Source organism: Condylura cristata, unplaced genomic scaffold, assembly GCF_000260355.1.
Source record: "Condylura cristata isolate star-nosed mole 26May11 unplaced genomic scaffold, ConCri1.0 scaffold00001, whole genome shotgun sequence".
In the NCBI taxonomy this organism is placed as follows: domain Eukaryota; kingdom Metazoa; phylum Chordata; class Mammalia; order Eulipotyphla; family Talpidae; genus Condylura; species Condylura cristata.
The window spans coordinates 51143660-51164146 of record NW_004567102.1 but is presented as its reverse complement, the minus strand read 5'-3'; the positions used below and the strand labels follow the sequence as shown (position 1 = coordinate 51164146).

General features: G+C 38.7%; 1 protein-coding gene across 1 annotated transcript in view; it reads left to right on the top strand.

Moving 5' to 3' along the window:
* SNX3 (sorting nexin 3) overlaps nucleotides 1-12954 on the top strand; it is a 38827-nt gene extending 25873 nt beyond the window's left edge. Inside the window, exons 2-4 of the mRNA XM_004673749.2 lie at nucleotides 3797-3892; nucleotides 10423-10547; nucleotides 11878-12954. Of these exons, the coding sequence (XP_004673806.1) occupies nucleotides 3797-3892; nucleotides 10423-10547; nucleotides 11878-11983 (327 nt within the window). The 3' untranslated portion in view covers nucleotides 11984-12954. The remainder of the gene's footprint in view (nucleotides 1-3796; nucleotides 3893-10422; nucleotides 10548-11877) is intronic.
* The last annotated feature ends 7533 nt before the right edge of the window (nucleotides 12955-20487 follow it).

The following is a 20487-nucleotide window of genomic DNA, read 5'->3' as shown; positions in this document are numbered from 1 at the left end:
AAACTATGCTAAAGTCACTTAGTTGTCCTACCACCACAAAATGGGTTTTGAATTCAAATGCAATAATGGCATCTGGGGTGGCCTTGTACATTTTAGTATTGGTTCAAAAAGGCATAGATGTCACCAGAATGCCCTCATTAAAAGTTGTACCAGTTTTCGGGCCCTTCCTGGTGGCACAGTGGGTTAAAACACAGCACTAAGAAGTTAAAACTACTGCAGCATGAATTCGATTCTCAGCCTCTGAGGTGACCCACATGGCGTGGCAGACCTCTCCTGACCCGCCCACGGTTCCCCTCAGCAGTGTACTTCATCAGTCAGCCTGTTCTGCTCCCCACTCTGTCTGTGGTGAAACCTCTCACTGCCCCTGTACCTCTGGCCTATATCCCAGTTCTGTGTGCATAAATAAATAAATATTTTTTAAAAAGTTGTACCAGTTTTCACTACTCTCAGTGGCTTTTCAGATGCCTTTCTCTTTATCCTCAACACGGTTGAGTATTACAATTAATACCTGCCTGTCTGAAAAACGAAAATAGGATCTTATTTTTGCTGAGCATTTCTTGGGTAAGTGAAGTTGTTGAACATTCTTGGCTCCTGGTTTTTCTGTGGTCTGCCAGTTTTGTCAGATTGTTCATTATTTTTTACTGATTTCTAATTGCTTTATGTATTTTTTTCTAATTGCTTTATATTTTAATGAAATTTTAGGCCTATTGTGTTGTAAATATTTGTCTACAATTTGCTATTTTGTCTTCTGTTTTGTTTTCCTTACAGTTTATCATATTTTTAAATGTGTAAATTTAACTTTTTATATACTTACAGTCTCTGTAATATTAGCTTCATAAGGGCTAAATTACATCCTGTGTTTCATTCAGTTCCCTACTTTATCTAGTACTATGCCATTTTACGGATGTTCCCAAATTGTAGTAAGAGTTGAATCCTCCCAAAACTGTAGGGAAAGAAAATTATTCTTAGCTCTTCTCTCTTTAGAAGACCAAAATACAACATTTTATAAGAATTAAGAAAATTGAAAGTGACCAGTCAGTGAGAGTTTTGTGATTAATGGTGAAAGCTCATTGGCTTTCACAAAAAACTCAGCATTTTCTATGTGTGTATGTTGAATATCATTGTGATGATTAGGAAGAAGTAAGTAGACAAATTTACTATAAACATAAAAAGAAAATAGAATTAAGAATTGGGCCTCTCTAGTGGTGCAAGGTGTTAAGTCTCAGCACTATGAAGCAATTGCTAGCTAGACTAGCTTCATGACCCCACCTCGCCAGGGAGCTACCTAACCCACGCGGGACCGCTGACCTCTGCTGTCTCATTAACTGCACCCTCAGCAGTGTATTTCAGTAGATCTGCCTGTTTAGCTCCCCAATCTGTCTATGGCAAATCTTCCCACTCCCCCTACACCCTGGCCTAAACCCAGCTCTTGTATGCATAAATAAATAAATCTTAAAAAGAAAAATAATATCAACTCTAAAGCAGTCCTCATATAAAGAGAAATCAGCTATCTGAGAAAACTAAGAGAATTTTTTATATATGATCTATCGAATGATTGATCTTAGAAAGAAATGAACTTCTCTCACCCACCCCTCTTCTATTAAAGTGAGATATAATCATGATTGTGTCAAAAGTTCAAAAGGGAAAATTGAAGGTAAAATGAGCTGAATTGGCACTCTTCCCTCAACATTGTACCTGTAAGCTTGATATGTTGTTTCAGAGATTAACTTTATAGACTTCCGTACCCAGAAGTATGAAAATTCTTAGGGAACTCTTTTCACAAGCTTGATCTTAACATTCTGAATAAAGAGAGCAGCTAATCCCTTTTGTGAAGTAATTTGAGAGGAGGGAATTCAAAATGTAAAATCTCACCTGCAGAAAACACTCAATTCTGTAAAGGCCTTTCTATCTTTAGACACTTACAAAGACTTAATATTTTAATGCGGAAGGGTGAACTTGGTTAAAAAGCCAATGGGTGAAATTAGAGAGAAATAATCCAGTGCTTTCTTTCTGGGAATTATCATCCTGCTCTCCAGGGGACCTAATTTTATTCCCTATAGGGAATGAGAATACCCCTCTGTACAGCAAGCCAGCATCTCTAAATATAAGCTTGACTTTTAGTATAATAAGAGTCTTGTTAGGTGCAATTTTGCTCTTAGTCATTAATACAATGAACAAATGTTGTGGTTACCTGGGAAAGAAAATTCAAGTGCTTTTAAACCTCTTGTGAGATTTGGTTTCACGATTGAAACCTATACAGTGTTGTGCCCAATACCATTTGTAGAAGATTTCAAGCTATAAGGTATACAACATAGAGAAGTTAATACACTTTGGGAAAAAAAACGAGGCTACTACAAAATGGATTTGAGGTCCTGAATAAAAAGCTTTTATCTTTTGCTGAATGACAATTACTTACCAAGTGGCATTAAGTTTAACAAATGATTGAGAGTTTCTTAGGAATGAATTTTATGATGGAGCCTCTGTATACAAAATAGGAAACCTTTTTAACCTTTTTTTCAGCTGTAAAACAGTTTGTAGTTCTGCAAATGCTTAATTAAGTAAAGAATATAAGGGCACATAATATTAAATGTCATTTTCAGTGTGGTATGGCTTTACTGATGACAGATAATTTCTGTTCCTTGTAAACTTTGTGATATGTACATTTTAAAGTCGATTCTTGATAAAGTCAAGAACTATTAGCTTTGCTAATAGTTCATAATCACAAGCCATGTTAAATTGGATTTGGCATGACTTTTCTTTTTTATAGGGATCAGCAAAATATAATAGGAATCTTGGTATTTTTTTAAAGTTAATAGTAGTCTTCATAATTTTTTTTAAAGATTAATTTATTTATGCTTACTGGGGTACAGGCCAGAGGTGTGGTGGGTGAGAAGATTCACCAGAGACAAAGTGGGGAACAGAACAGGTTGATTGGCAAAGTACACTGCTGAGGGGAGCAGTGGGCAGGTCAGAAGAGGTCTGCCACGCCATGTGGGTCACGTCACCTCTGGGGTGGGGATCGAACTCATGCTTGCAGTGCTTCTGAGGGCTTTGTAATGTGGTGTTTTAATCCATTGCACCACCAGGGAGGAACCAGTCTTCGTAATCTTTTATAGGACAATATCAAAAAATTTTCTTCCATTTTTATGTAACTTTAAGGTCCTGGGCATTACATTTAGTTCTTAAGTTTGCACTCAGCATGTAAAAATATGGATCTGTGAATCTTATCTAATGGTGTCACTACTAGTTTCCATCTGGTGAAGAAACGTACTCTTTTCCACTCCTTAGTAAGATTTTTAAGACAACCATGAAGAATAATCCTCGATTCATTTCTTTCATTATGTATTATCTAATTTAGTACTAATCAAATATTTTGATTACCATTTCAATGTAGTTAAGGTCTTCTTCACCTGTGAATATTGTACACTAAGGTACTGTCTAAACTGGCTAGTAATCAGAGCTAGATGTATCTCACCCTATTCAGTGACATTTTTATAGCTCGTTGAAATAGGAAAAATGACCTTTATTTATGTAATGAACCTTAAACAAAATGACATTAAAAGCATATTGCAGACATTCATTTTAAAAGTTGTAATCTAGTTTAAATAACATACTTTTTAACAGCCAGGTTTTGTTTCTTTTGAGGTAAAACTGTCATATTAATAACGTGATGTTTTTCTTATCTTAAGGTACCTGAGCATGTTATGTTATTAATTTGACAAACAGGTTCCCCTTCCCCCTTTTTGAAGTCCCTGTAACGTGTTTCAACTTGGAGTGACATTTTTGTTTATTTCAGACAAATCTACCTATTTTCAAGCTGAAGGAATCTACTGTTAGAAGAAGATACAGTGATTTTGAATGGCTGAGAAGTGAATTAGAAAGAGAGAGCAAGGTAAGAATTATTTGTAATGTGATTTTTTTTCAAGATTTATTTATTTATGCATACAGAGTTGGGTACAGGCCATAGGTTCAGGTTCAGAGGATTCACCAGAGACAGATTAACAAAGTATACTGCTGAGGGGAGCAGTGGGCAAGACAGGAGAGGTCTGCTGTGCCATGTGGTCACCTCCAGGGCTGGAATCGAACTCATGCTGAAGTGGCTTTAGCTCCTTAGTACTGTGCTTTAACCCACTACGCCACCAGGGAGGGCCCTGTAATGTGATTTTTAAAGCAAAACATTATGAATTTTAATGTTTAGGACATCTCAGGAAAATTATCTTGAGTAAAGTTAATAAAATCAATGATAATTTCCTTTTTTCCCCCTCCCAAATAGTCAGTTTTATCATATTTCACGAAGATGGGGGAAATCTTTGTAATTTTTCTTACAACTCTCTTCTTTCTTTTGTTTACTTCAGTGAGCTAATGGAGACCTTTGCTGACTCACACTAGGGTAATACTTACATATTTTTAAAAGATTTATTTTACTTATTTTTGAATAGATGAACTAGAGTATAGGCCAGAGGGGTAGTAGGTGGTGAGAGGATTCATCAGAGAGAGTAGGGAGCAGAACAGGCAGATCTACTGAAAAACACTGCTGAGAGGAGCAGCAGGAAAGACAGGAGAGGTCTCCTGCACCATGTCAGCTCCCTGGCCCAGGATCAAACTTGTGCTGCAGTGACTGGTGATAGCTTGATAGTGAAGAGACTTAACCCCTTGTACCACCAGACAGACTCTGGACACTCCATGTTTAGTAGTATGAGGAACCTTCACACAGCTTCCCTTAGTGGTTGGACCAGTTTGCTTTCCCACCAGCAGTGTGGGAGAGTTCCTTTTTCTCTACATCCTTGCCAACATTTGTTGTTTCTGTTTTTTTAATATGTGCTATTCTCACTGGTGTAAGGTGGTATCTCAGTGTAGTTGTGATTTGCATTTCCTTAACAACAATGTTGAACATTTTTTCATCTATCTGTTGACCATTTGCATTTCCTCTTTGAAGAAATGTCTTTTTAGCTCTTCTGCACATTTTTTGACTAGATTGTTTATTTTTGTTAAGTCACATCAGCTCTTCATAGATATGTGTGATCAGTCCCTTATCAGTTGTGTGCAAAAATTTTCTCCCAGTCATTAGGGTGTCTATTTGTTTTGGTTAATGTCTCTTGCTGTACAGAAGCTTTTTAGTTGGATATAGTCCCAGATGTTCATCTTTTCCTTCACTTTCTTTGCTTTGGGGAGGTGTCTTTAAACATGTTACTGAGTTGTATGGTAGTATTTTGTCTGTATTCTCTTCTATATATTTTATGGTTTCTGGTTTTTGTGCATGGTGTGAGGTAATGGTCCAGCTTCATTCTTTTGCGTGTAGCAGTCCAGTTTTCCCAGCACAGATTATTGAACAAACTTTCCTTGTTCCATTGCCTATTCTTTGCTCCCTTAAGAGTAGTTGTCCATAAGCATGTGGGTTTATTTCTGGATTGTCTATAGAATATTCTCTTTTTAAAGATTCATTTACCCTATAAATATTTGAGAATTCATTCTGTGTGTTTCTAAAAATTACAGCTAGAACGTGAACAAATTATGGCTTCAAATTTTATAGTGCTTATATTCTACTTAGTAAGCTGAGGTGATGGTAAAGGGAAAGCAGGAAAAAAAGGTAGAATGCCGTATGCCGATGTCCTCTAAAACAAACAACAAACAAAAGTTAAGGGAAACAGGGATTGGGCACCTGGAGAGCTACTCTCATTTAATAATGTGGCCAAGAAAAGACTTCACTTAAAGGTGACATTTCGCCTTACTGCTGATAGCAGTAAGGCAGTAGCTTCTAGCTTACATAAATTTATAAATTTCAAATAGAATCTTAGTGGGGTCTTTATAAACTTGTGGATTTATATGTGAGCTTTAGAATCAGATAGCTCAAAAACAAAGTGTTGTCAACATATTGAGCTGTAGTGATTAAAAACTGTGGTATATTGCTTTAGGAATGTTCAAACAAATAAGTGAAATATAATTGAATTTGGAAGCTTTGCATTTATTGAAAGTTTAATTCACAACAAAAATAATGTCAGTTGGGGCAAAGGAATTATATTTAATAAGCAGTGTTGAAACAGGTGTCCATTTAGGAATAAAGATTTTTAACTCACTGTATATGAATCACAGATGGTTCAAAGGTCTAAATGTGCCAAACAAGTTAGGAGAGTTTTGGGTAATGAAAATTTTTATGGTGCTTTGCTTCAGTGGCACATATACTAAAAATGAAAATTTTTATGATCATAGTAGAGAGTTTGTGTGTGGATGTTTTAATGTTTATTTGTTTATGCATACAAGAGCTGGGGTGTAGGTCAGAGGTGCTAGGCGGGCTTGGGAGGGTTCACCAGAGACAGAGTTGGGGGGCAGAAGAGACAGACTGACTGAAATACACTGCTGAGGGGAGCAGCGGAGCTTGAGACAGGAGAGGTCTGCTGTGCCATAAGGGCTGGCTCACTGGCTGGCCAAGATTGAACTCGTGCTTTAGTGGCTGCTAATAGCTTGATAGCACTGTCTTTAATTCTGTGCCACCAGGGAGGTCCTTTGGTATTGTTGTTTGTTGAGAATATTTAAGAGTTTCTCATACCAACTTTTAAATATACAGTTCAATATTGTTAACTATGTACTGTGCTGGGACATTAACACAGAACCTATCACTATTATAACTATGATTAAGCACAATGGAGTGCTTAATAAACATTTGGTGAATGTATGGGTCTCTCTGGTGTCACAGGGGTTAAAGACAGTGCTATCAAGCTATATAGTTAGCCCCTGCAGCTTACATTACATTCTCCAGGGAGGTGTGACCCACATGGTGCAGCAGACCTCTCCTGTCTCGACCGCTGCCCTCCTCAGCAATGTATTTCAGGCAGTTCAACTGTTCTTTTCCGCACTCTGTCTCTGGTGAACTCTTTCCTCCTGACCCCAGCACCTCTGGCCTGTACCCCCAATTCTTGTATGCAGCAGTAAATAAAGCTTTTTTAAAAATAAAATTTAAAAAGTAGCAGCTTTAGGGGCACTCCTTAGTGGCACAGTGGGTTAAGGCACTGTATTATGAAGCTCCCCAAAGCCACTGCAGCATGAGCTCAATCCCCGGCCAGGGAGCTGACCCACATGGCATGGCAGACCCTTTCTGACCCTCCCACTGCTCCCCTCAGCAGTGTACTTTGTCAATCTGCCTGTTCTGTTCTCTACTCTGTCTCTGGTGAATCCTTTCACCCACCACACCTCTTGCTTGTACCCCAGTTCTATAAGCATAAAAAAAAAAGGAACAGCTTTATTGATATGTAATTCACATGTCATATAATTAACCTTTTACAATATACATTTCAATGGTTGGAAACCACCACTACATTCAATTTTGGAACATTTCAGTCACAACACAAAAAGAAAACCATTAGTGGGCACTACCAATTTCTTTTGTGTTTTTTTATTTTTTATCTTTTTTTTTTTAAGATTTATTTATTTATGTATACAGAATTGGTGTACAGGCCAGAGATGTGCGGGTGCAGGGTGAGAGGATTCACCAGAGACAGAGTGAGGAGCAGAACAGGCAGATCCACTGATATACACTGCTGATGGGAGCAGCGGGCAGGTCAGGAGAGGTCTGCCAAGCCATGTGGTCACCTCCTTGGCAGGGATTGAATTTGTGCTGCCATGGTTGTGATAGCTTCATAGTGCTGTGCTTTAACCTGTTGCACCAGCAGGGAGGGCCTAGCACTACCCATTTCTTTATGTAGTTGCCTATGCTGAACATATGGTGTAAGCAGAATCATGGACTATGCAGTTTTTTGTGCCTAATTTCTTTTAACATTGTTGGTACTTAATTTCTTTTTATTGCCAAATAATAGTCTTTTGTATAGATGTACATTCATCAGTTGGTAGACATAAGAGTTTTTTTGTTTCTTGCTCTTCAACCATTATGAATAAGGCTACTGTGGACATTCATATAAGCCTTTTGGTCTAAATATATATTTTTATTTCTCTTAGGTATAGCATTATGAGTGGGTTTACTGGGTCATATGCTAACTGTGTTTAACCTTTTCAGAAACTGCCAGCTGTACAATTTTTTTTTTTTTACATTCCTACCAATAGTATATAAGGGGGTCCACTTTTCTCCATGACTTCATCTGTCTTTATAATAACTATTGTAACTGTGAAGTGGTATCTCATAGTGGTTTTGGGTTTCATTTTTCCTGATTGGTATGATGTTAGTGATCTTTTAATTTGCTTATCAGCCATTCATATATCTTCTTTAGGGATATATATATATATATATTTAGATCTGTTGCCAAGTAATTGTGTTATCTTTATTATTTAGGATTTAGAATATTTTAAAAGGTCTTAGAAGTCTTTTATTATTATATGTGGTTTACAAAGTTATCCCATTCTGTGGCTTATTTTTTACTTTCTTTTTGGTGTCATTTGAGACACAGTACTTCATTTTTAATATTAGACCAAACTTAGTATCGTGGGTGCTTTGGTATTTGATCAAGTTATTTTCTCTCTATATTAGTACTTTTAACTATAATCTATTATACTAGTCTAGTAAGTAGGTGACATTATAACTAGTAAACATTACGGCTAGCTTTAATTTTTACTATGCTTTGACTTTAGCTTTATTATTTTGAGCAAGTATCCTTTCTGTTTCTGTCCTACACATGCATATATCTTCAGATTCATGACTTTTATATTGGTGTAAGAATTCAGACTAGTTCTCTTCAAATTGCTTAACAAGGCAAAAATAACTTGACATTGAAGATGATCTTTGGAATTCTAGTGTGGCAAGCCACTCATGGTCTTTGTGGGTTTATTCTCATGTTTACCATCCATTTTATGACTATTTTGAGTATTATGTTAAGAAGGTTTCCATAAATGATAATATTAGGAATCTTAATTTCTGCTAAATTCTGTAGCTACAGATGTTTCCCCTGACCACCAGATGCCACTTTAACTAGAATTTAATAGTGGTCATGAGACTTGTTTCTCAATTGTAAGGTTCCTTTGGACTTTAATTCTCAACTTGGCAAATGCTAACACAGGGAGAGTCAGAAATGCTAAAATAGACTTACAGAGACAAATCTTTAGATGTCTTCATCACTGGTCATTTGGAGTTACAGTTTATGCTAGGTGTTCGATTTAGTAATTGCTTTTCTGCTTCTATTTTGTTTTGCTAATCTGTGTGAAGTTGTGTTGATCTTGCCCTTTTTCCATCCTTATTTACATAAACTCTGCATCAAGTGTTTAAGTTTTGTCTGGATTAGAATATGTGTGCTTTGTATTCCTGTAGTTTACTGTTCATAGTTCTCCTTATTTAAGTTGGTACTTACACATTTTCTCAGTATTGATGTAAACTAGGGCTCTACCAGCGTGGTTAGTTATTTAACTGATACTTGAACTTCTGTTGTATGCCTTGGTTTTCTTAAAATGACCATAAGAAATCTAAGGCCCTTGATTTGAAGACATTAATAAGATAGATTATTTGTTTTTCATCAGGCACAGTTTTGTCCACCAGGAAAGATTTACCAGTGTTTGGAGACATTTTTTATTGCCACAACTAGAGGGTGCTACTGGTGGCTTCTAGTAGCTGGAAGCTTAAACTGCTCTTAAATAGTCAATAACGTAGAAGAAACACACATATAAGTAATTATTTGGTTCAAAATGTTAATGATACCTTGGTTGAAGAAACCCTGGGGTATAGAAACAGAATAAACCTGTGAAATAAAAAGGTGTTATATAATTCAAATATTTGAGCTCCAGATAATGGGGGGGAGAGGGGGAAGGGGGATCAGTATAGGTTGACCCTAAGAGGATAGTAGGCTTTAAAGGGAGTTTGGGAAGTTCTTAGGCAATGGACAAGAAGAGATCATATCTTTGGGGGAGATAGGGTTAAGGGAGTTAAGAGAAAGTTTGACTCTTTCTTAGCCTAGAAAACAGAGAGGCAACAATTATCATCACCTCAGAAAATATAGGAAAGACTTACTTGCAGGTGGTAGGAAGTGGAAGAAGTTAACCACAGAGTTCTTTTGTGCCCATGCCAGAGAGAATGTTATTATTTTATTTCTTCGTTTCACTGAGAGTTGATTTTGATCTCTGTAGCTTCCTTTGAAATAAAGCATTGTCTTTCCTGAGTGGCACCAAAACTGTCTGAGAGACATGTTTCAGTATTGCCTGAATGTTCTTTTTGTATAACTATGCATTGATAAGTTCAGGAAAAATGATAAGCTCTCGGCCCTGCGGCCCTGACACCGTGGAACTTTGGTCTGATGAGCTGTTCTGCATTTGGTTATCTTGCCTCCAAAATATGGGATCTTTTTTCAATATGTTTTCTCACTGATTCCCTTTTATATTTAAATGGATAGGGGGACTACTCTTCAGTGAAGATATACTTTAATTTCATGTTGTATTCTACAGATAATCACAGCCTGCACATTTCAAGAATTTCCTTTCCTTATGTTGCTCTAGGTTGTAGTTCCCCCTCTTCCTGGGAAAGCATTTTTGCGTCAGCTTCCTTTTAGGGGAGATGATGGAATATTTGATGACAACTTTATTGAAGAAAGGAAGCAGGGGCTGGAGCAGTTTATAAACAAGTAAGTACTTTCAGCTCCTTGTGTGAGAATGGATAGTGTTTTGAGATAACTTTAGATGACTACTAGTAATTTAGGTACAAGTTAAAACTGTGGTAATACTTTTGTTTTTGACCATTTCCTAACTAATTTTTGGTATCATTTTAACAAAAGCATATAACAATTAAATATCATGTGATAAATATTAACACACTTGAGTGATTGAAAATGAGTATCTTCCAAGTTGACCTAAGTTTTGTATTTGTGTTTCTTGGTTAATTTATGCAAATTACATTTAAAATTACACCATTTAAAAAATACAGTTTTACTTACAATTTTTTTCTGATTTAAGGTATGTTCTAGTGTGAACAATAAAACTTATAATATACTTGGCAATCATTTTATTTGTTTGCAGATGGAGGTATTACCCGCATGTCAAATTTTCATAGCAAAATATATTCTTTAAGTGCAGCTGAAAATTTCTAGCTTTTAATTTGATTCCCATTTGAAATACAGCCATTCGTTAAAGGCCAAATAATAGGAAGAATTATACCAAGAAAGAACTCATTATAATTGTACATTGGCCTTAAGTTTGACCACAGTAAGATCATATCCTAAAGAATACAGTTTTGTTTGAGTTTCCTTATTAGCAACACTTTGATTTTAATCTCCAGTGATGTTTGACATCTGTGAGTGATAAACAGGAAGGAGAGTTACACAAAAGCCTTCGAGTTATCACCTGTAGCATACAACCTTCATTGTATTTTTTTTTTTTAAATTTATTTATTTATTCATACAGAACTGGGGTACAGGCCAGAGGCTCAGGGGCGGTGAGAGGCTTCACCAGAGACAAAGTGGGGAGCAGAACAGGCAGATCGATGAAGTACACTGCTGAGGGAAGCAGCGGGCGGGTCAGGAGAGGTCTGGCTCGCCATGTGGTCGCCTCCGGGGCAGGCGGGAATCGAACTCATGCGGAAGTGGCTTCAGATTCTCAGTGCTGTGCTTTAACCCGCTGCGCCACCAGGGAGGGCCTCATTGTATTTTTTTTTAAATATACTTTTCCTTTTGGAGATGGTAGTACTAGCTTCAATATTTTTTAATTCTGAAAAGTCCAGTTGCCCAATCCATTCTTATGTTTAAGTTTTTTGTGGAGACCTTTAAAAGCAAGCAAAAAACAAAAAGACTAAAAAAATTATAACCATACAAAAAGGGAAAAGCCATGGGCATTTGTGCTTATTTCTTAGTATTTGGGGTTTTCTTCTACTAGATTTTATGTGCTCCTTATTCTTAAAATATGTGTTGACCCTTCTCTCTCCCATAAAGTATGGAACTAAATTTGTATTTTTATTCCTAGGGTCGCTGGACATCCTCTGGCACAGAATGAACGTTGTCTTCACATGTTTTTACAGGATGAAATTATAGATAAAAGTTATACGCCATCTAAGATAAGACATGCCTGAAATTAAGCAAGAAGGGGCAGAAAAACTTTCCTGTGACTATAAATGATTCATATGCACCAGTGAAGAAGTTCTAACTAACTTTAGCATGCTGCACAGAAACTGGTATAACATGCCTTCAGTATACTAACACTCATGTGCTCAATTTTGTTTTATTTTGTTTTGTTTTGGCAGTTGACAAGAAGTTAATTTGCTTTAGTGGAAATCCCTCATTCCAGCCTTTCTGTATAAATAGCTCTTCCTTGCTGTTTTAATGTGGTGCACACTATAGCCTCACCAACCTGTTACTCCAGTATATTCTGCAGTGTCCTAACTAAAGTTACTGACTTGGTCTTATCTGCACAGGTTTTTGTGTCATGTTTGCTTCTTGAATCTGACTAACTAGAATATTTCTCTTTTACCCTTTTTAATACGTGATGCCACTTGACCTAAGTTATGTGTAGGAGCACTACACCACTGGTTTCCAGTTCCGTGGACGCAAGTTACACACTTGTGTGCAGAAAGTATCTCCCTTCAGGCTGTTATATCCTTCACATGGAAGATCAGTGAGGGAAGTCTTTATATTCCGTATAAAAACAAAATCAAATTTATATACTAAGATCATTTGTCTAAAATTTTAAGTTGTTTTCAAATAAAAATAAAAATGCATTTCTGATATGCACTGATTGTGCTGTCTCCGGCTTTTCTTTTCTCCCTCCATAGCTTTACTACTTAACTCACTCGTTGAGAGGGATTATTTACTAATTATATACTTCTCATTCCTGTAACCCCATTCCTCTTTAAACTGTGGTGATATCAAATATGCCATCACCCTTTGAACGGGGTATTTTCTTTTAAATAACACAAAAAGTGATGTACTGAAAAAAAGCATTCCTTAAGGCTTATTGAATCGTTATGAATCACTGTGTATTTGAAAAATGCTTTATAATCTTAAGTTATTCTTTTTAAAAGACCTTTTAAGGTAAGTCAGTACCTTACCTTCTGTTTTTCAGAATTTTTTTCCCCACTTCATCTGAGTGACTTGTTTAAACAAACTTAGCAAGTGTGTAATAATCCTTAGTCAGCAAATTCATTCTTTTCTCTTTAATTTGCCTCGGTAGAGTGGCACCTTTTATCCTCTTTAACAGAGAAGATAAGAAACTAGAAAGTGCACAGCTTCTTGTGGCCAAGCTTCGTTTTGACCAGACTTTTGCAGCCAGAATGTGGTCTCTAACTTGAATCTGCACCTCTGGTGGTTTGGAAGCCATTATGACTTAGAATTTGACCCCACAATAAGAAATGTTTGTCCTCCTGCTCAAGAGGTGTATTCTGCAGAGATGAGTGAGTTCATTTGAGGAGAAACCAACTTAGGTGTTAGCCAAAGTATGGTGTACACAAAGCAGGTTGGAAATCATAGGAAGAAGTCAGAGCTACCTTATAAGGCTCAAGTAACATTTCACAGTCCCATAATACTGAACATCTGAATTACTGTAAGAAGGTACAAAGCTGAGCAACATGGCGTTTCAGTGAAATAGAGAAGTAAAATCAAATGCTGTTAGTTTGGGGTATGCAGAACCAAGTAATGGTGGCTTTGCTAAACTGATGACTTAAGTATTGATTTGCAACTGGCATGATTTTGTTGTTCTCATACCCCCTTCCCTGGGGGTGTGGGTGGGGGGAGTAAGACATTTGCCTGTGTCTTGAGATATTTTTGGTTGTCAAAACTGGGAAATGCAGGAGTCTAGTAAGCAGATGTTAGAGATGCTACTAAAACTACAACACACAAGTCAACCTCCAAAGCAGAAAAATGTCAACAATGGCAAGGGTTTCTTTTGATTTTGATCAGTTACTGACAAATAATGTGGTTTAGGATGGGTTATTCTAGCCTGCTTACTTTTTACCTCACCACAATTTTGTAAGGACAGGCATTCTCTCAAAAAGCAGAAGGTTTTTTTTTAGTAGTTTTTTTTTTTAAATTTTATAATAGTTTATTTTTACATCATTTTGTACGTTTTTTTTTCCATCTCAATTGTAATCCCCGCGGGTTTCCCATCAGCATGTCACCCATGTGCCATCACCATAATCCCATGCACTTCACTCCCCACTCCTCCACCTCCCCACCCCCACCCCCGTTTTTGATCCCATTCGCCACTCCACCCCCGCAAAATGTCTCTGGTATATGGTTGCTCATTATTTTTGTTATTTTCTCGCCTGTCCATTATACTCCAAAAAGCAGAAAGTTTTAAGCTAGGCAAATAGTTGGGATATTCCAACTGTCTGCCTAGTGCAGGAAGGTATTTCTCAATGTCATTGCCTGTAAGAGCATTGAAACTATAATTTATGTAAAACTACACCTTTAGCCCTGTGAAGTAAAAATGCAAGTGCTGTTAATGCTAACCACATAAGAAGAGGTCCTAAATGCTAGTGCACCTCTTCCTAAAAGAATAGAAGTTAATTTGGCAGTGAAAGTCTCAGGCCCTGAGCCTTGTCTCAACCCCTGCCAGTCATAAAGTGGTATCTTCAGTAACTTACAGTGGTGGAGAACTAAATGTGAAATCCTCAGACAGCATAGTTTGTGGTAGGGACGTTCTTAGTGAGAGTTATCTGGTGACCGTAGTAATCAGATATAATAATAGTAGTAACAGATGGTACCCTAAGCCCACCGCAGTTCCTGGATAGGTTTATCTGGTATTTGGTTTCCTGTTTGGAGGTTCAGTCATCATGACCCTCAGGAGTGACCCTGAGTGGGAGGTGACTGGGCAGCATCTCATCCTTCCATCCTCAACGCTCTTAATTTGGATCATTCTTAATTTGGATCATGTCTTGTTGCATGTTGCTTCCTTTTGCTTTTGTTAGGGGTATAAGAATGAATGTAGCCAATTAAAGGAGGAGGCTACTGCTCACTATATCTTTACAGATAAATTTATTTGAGGTATGGCTGGACAGAGGCCAGCACATGGCCTGTCATACATAATGTGCTTAGTGAATGCCAGCTGTAATTGCTGCAATATGCAAGTGTTTGGACAAGAGGTTGGGGGACATTTTAGGAGTATAGAATATATCTTCCTTAGTAGTTCCTTTGCCTTCCCTTGTTGTCACACTTTCCCTGTCAAATAAGTGTTCTTCTTTACAGTGGAAAATACTGAGGTTCTGCAAAGTAATCCAGGATGTAAGTTCTCTGGATTTAGACTAAAGGCCTATCTGCCTTCTGGGCATACAGGGGCCTGTGGCTTGGTACCCAGCCTTTACTTGGTGCCAAATAACTTAATGAATGAAAGGGTGGATAGATTTTCAGTAACATTGCTTTTGTCCTCTAGGTTGAAATAAGTGAATGGACAGATAAGATTTGTTTTTTAGTACAATTTTAAGTGAGTACAAAAAACACTTTTAGACATTAAAAGCTTATTGATCAGAAGTATCTTATTTTTCCTAAACTTAGCTGCATATTATAGTTACTCTCTGACTGACTCTGTTTTTAAAAGCTTTCAGATAATTCTGAACCTGCCAGGTTTGGGCTCTTAGCTTACAACCTTTGATATCCTGGAATTTGGTCAGATTTGATATTAACCTTGCTACGTAAGTCATTAGGAAAAGGAAAAAGTCAGGACTTACCAGATTTGACTAATTAGTTTTGTAAATCTTGATTTACACTAAGTGAAGGGTGCCTTATTGCAACCTTGCTAAGAAAATACAACTTTGATTTAGAGACCAGGAAGTTAATTCAAAAACACACAAGGCTATTTTGAAGATTCTGGTTAACACCTTAGCACAAACACTTTTATTACTCTCCTAATGAATGTCATAAATACAAGTAAGCCAATAAAATCGACCAGCAACACTAAGGATTTTATCTGTGCAAAGTCCTCTTATAGACAAAAGAAGTCAATCAAACACCGGCCCTTAAGAACCTCAATGTTCTGTGTTTTCTTCCCCCCCCCCCAAGGAAAAAATATTTTTTAAAAAATTTTAATATATTCATTACATCATCATTTCTGTACAGTGTATGAACGCTATCATCAAAAGATACTGGCGCTGCCAGGCAGGAAACATGGCAAATATAAAGGCAAAGGAACATGTTGTTTCTAATGGAGGGTAAGGGTGGTCATTCAAAGTAAAAAAGAAGGTCTGATGTCCCCCTCACATCCTGAGTAGCTTTAAGGTTGGCACCCTTGTCCTTATAACAAAAAAATGGACCACTGAAAATCAGACCCAATCAGAGAATTGAGGTTGCAGGGTCAACCACCACTCCCAAGCCTAGAGACAGCCAATCTTAGGGCAGATGTTGCTGGGGTCATAATAGAAATGCTTGTTTGGTGACTGAATTGCTGCAGATGGGGTACGGACTAGCTGGAGCTGGAGATTCCTGGGCCCATGATCTTAAAGGGGTTTTTGCTGTTCTGGGCTTTACCTCTGGGAACCCCACCAGATTCCATCTTGTAGATCAAGAAAGATCCTGTGGCTGTAGTAGGGAGAAATGAAATACTGTGAAATACACCCAAAATCTAAGAGAGACCTGCTCTCCAGGGTAAAAGACTGCCAGAACATTATCCCAGCTGGAGAAGAGCATTGTTTCCACAATAGTCCCCTCCAGCCTTCCTGTGTCACCTGGGGGAGGGAGGAAAACCTCATTGTTAAGAGGCATCCTGATGAGGAAAGAAACTGGGGATACTGTAGCCAAGGCGAGGAGGGGCATCTGCACTACTGGGGGAACTTCACTTGGGAGGGTCACAGACCACTTGAACACTAAAATTTAATCTGGAGATTAGAGTCCCATCCTCCCCTCCCTGTCACTGTACAGCCATAAACAGGGCTCTGGGAGCCTCACAGCAGATTACAATGGAAAGCTGCAAGGCAGATGCTGAGGAGGTATTTGGGGAAAGGAAACCCAAAGTGAAAGAGTGACAAAAGCAAAGACACTAGAGGAATTTGAAGCCTTTGGTATCTATAACTACAGCAAACATTAAACAGCTCCCTAGTTGGGTTACCATAAATCTGTACTCGTAAGTCCTGTTTACCTCAGTTCCTATTATCTGGTGCAACATGTCTGATGTTCGATTAAAAAAATGACAAGGTATGCTGAGGGCAAGAAAAAATTCTGAAGAGATACCCAACACTCAGATGCAGAGTCAAATATGATTGGGCATGTCAGGGAATTTAGGAACCTCTGGTGGAAAGGCATTTGAGCCCTCCTGTCTGAAAAAGTGCAATTGGGATGTGCCTTGTATCTGCATTATGTGGGAATGGTGGCTTGATGTGCCGGTGGTGGGTGCGTGTGCTTGAGAAAAGGGGATCAGAGGAGATGAAAGCAACTGATTTGCTGTCTGCTTCGGCTTCAGCCCTGAGCCCACGTGTGCTACATTTTCTCATTCTTGTAACAGTTTTATTTATGTTGTTATTTTTTGTTGTATTAATACACATTTCACATCATTGTTCGTTTCTGGACGATGTTTGCTTTCTCCTCTCAGCTTAGTTCTAGAAATTCATCTGTGCACCATCGCCATAATCCCTTGGGCTGTTCCCTCCCCTGTGTTGATCCCACTTTCCTCTTCCCCCTGCAGAATGTCTCTGGTTATAGTTGCCTATTAATTTTGGTTTTTAATTTATTTTATTACTTGTTTCCTGATCCCTTATTTGGCTCCCCTGTATGCCTAGAAATGAAATCATCTGATATTATTCTTTTTTCTTCTGGGTAATTTCACTGAGCCTAATCCTTTCCAGCTCCATCCACATTTTACCAAGAACTGGGACAGAGTTTAATTTCCCCAAGGCCACACACACCAGCAAAAGATGAAACTGGGATGCAAACAAACCCCAGGTCTTTCTGATCCTGAAGCCTGTGCTGTGCTGGACTGTGGCAGTTAGGGAGACCTACACCAGTGTTGACCCAGACAGTCGATGTCTGCAGATTCTGGTGTCCTGGGCCCTTCAGCCCCTGGGTCATCTGTGCCCCTATTGCACACTTGCCTTGATATCAGTGTTGTTATCAAAGGAAAGTTAAACATTTAAGAGAATTTGGTTATAAAACTGGAACAACCATCCCTGCTTGGCACATGTAAACACTGCAGCTTTGTCATTACTTAGCTTTCTCGGTACATTTCCTTTCCTTTCTAGCTAGATTATACCTTAATCCAGTTGTTTTCATGTTCAGTAAATCCAAACCATGTTTAACCGGTTTATTCATCGGAGAGTCTCTGAGGTGAAGAAAGTTGTCCTTTCAACTGCACTGGGGATTTGCTGTCTTCTTTCTGCAAAGGGATTTTCCTGGACCTGTAATCTGAACACTTTGACCTGTGGGGGTTTTTTCCCCCCTTATGAGCAAATTTGTGAGGGTTGACCCTTTGTGTGCTGTGGCTCAGAGACAATGCAGTTTTGAAAAAGTCCTCTGCCGAGGACAGTAGTGACTGATGTTGGAAATGTTAATCATTTGACGATCACTTCTTCAGTCTTGTTGCTCCTGGTCACTCAGCTGCCACCTCCCCACTGCAGCTCCACACTTCTGGAAGGACCCTACAGTGGTCTATTCAGGAGCATTTTGAGAGTTGACAGGATGACTTAAGCTGAGGTGAAATGATCTCTCAGACAACAGTCTGGTGAAATGACTAGGTTCTTATGAGCATCAGGAGGGAGGGTAAGTTGGCACAGTTTTTGCCAAAGGCAATTGGGCAATAACTATTAAAATTATGAGCCCTGAAACTCCACTTCTAGGAATTTAACTTGTTTTCTGATATTTGTAGAATATATATAAAAATATATATATATACACACATATATTTTCTGATGACTAACTGAATATGTCTAAACAATTTATCTGAGAACAACATGGGTTTTGTGGCTTGGGAACCAGTGGCCTGAGAACAGAAACAAGAGGAAAACATTTCATTCTATACTGTTAAAAGGCTTTTTAATTTTGGAATCATCTAGATTGACAGAAAAAAATGTAAGGACAATGCAGTGTTCTGTCAGTTTCTCCTAACATTAACATCTTACACAACCATCTTAGGTGGTGTTTACATCAAAACTAAGAACCCAACTTTAGTACAATACTATTAACGAAGCTCCAAACTTTTCATTTTCACCTGTTTCTGTACAAATGTCCTTTTACTTTCCAGGGTCCAGTGCAAGAGACTACATAGCAGAAAGTCATCACCTCTCTTTAGTCTCCTTTGGAACTATGGAAATTTTTAAATGAAATAGGCAAAGAGAGACCAGAAGTTAGTTAGCATTCGAATACTAGCCTCTCCTTTTTTTGACATAGAAAGAGACTTGTCCAAGAGTCTAACACCCCACCCCCAGCATACCCTGAGGCCCACCCAGGGGAGAGGTGGGGTAGTCTGGAGCCAGAGAGAGCAGAAAAGGCATAAGCTGAAAAGTTACCCAGTCTTGGATTCAAATACCCTCTCTGTGTCTCTGGGCCATTAGGTACTTTTTTTAAAAAAAGATTTATTTAGGGCCCTCCCTTGTGGCGCAGCAGGTTAAAGCACTGCACTAAGAAGCTTAAGCCACTTGCGCATGAGTTCGATTCCCGCCTGCCCGGAGGAGATCCACATGGTGCGGCAGACCTCTCCTGACCTGACTGTGTACTTCATCGATCTGCCTGTTCTGCTCCCCGCTCTGTCTCTGGTGAATCCTCTCACCCTTCGCATCTCTGGCCTGTACTCCAGTTCTGTATGCATAAATAAATAAATCTTTAAAAAAAGAGATTTATTTATTTATGCATACAGAGCTGGGGTACAGGCCAATGGCACAGGGGTGGAGAATTGATTCACCAGAGACAGAGTGGGGAGCAGAACAGGCAGGTCAAAGAAGTACACTGCTGAGGGGACCAGTGGGCGGGCCTGGAGAGGTCTGCTATGCCATGTAGGTCACCTCTGGGGAGGGGATGGAACTCGTGCTGAAGTGGCTTTAGCTGCTCAGTGCTGTGCTTTATTTAACCTGCTACACCACCAGGGAGGGCCCCAGTACGTACATTTTTAAAAATACGATTCTTTTGTTCAGCATTATGTTGAGAGTCAACCATGTTGCAGCATGGAAGGAGTTATGGTTCCTAAGAATTTATTGAGAAAAAAAAAGTGGATTTTTCCACCCTTGATCTCTACTTCTGTGTAGAAATATGTCACTACTCACAGGCTCTTCCTTCCCTGCTCGGGTGCAGCTCCCCTGAGGGGGAGGAGCACAGCTGGGTGAAGCCCACAGAGTGCCTTCCTGCCTTGAGAGAGGGAGTGAGAGAAAAGGAAACTTCTGCTATGGGACTAGGTGGATACTTTCCATGTGAACAGGCAGGGCACTTATCTCGTCTATGACAGCAAAACTCAGTTGTAAATCCGAAGGAAGAGCCAGAACTCTGGATCCAGAGCAGCTGTGCGACCTGGGAGATGACTCTTACCTGCTGGGGCCGCTAGTGTAAGATGATGGGAGAGGACAACCCACATCTAGTCTCTCCTGTGGCTCACTGTCATTTCTTCACGACCACACCCCCCATTGAAGCATTTTCTTCACCTTCAGCACTCTTGATTTTCATGGCGCATCCC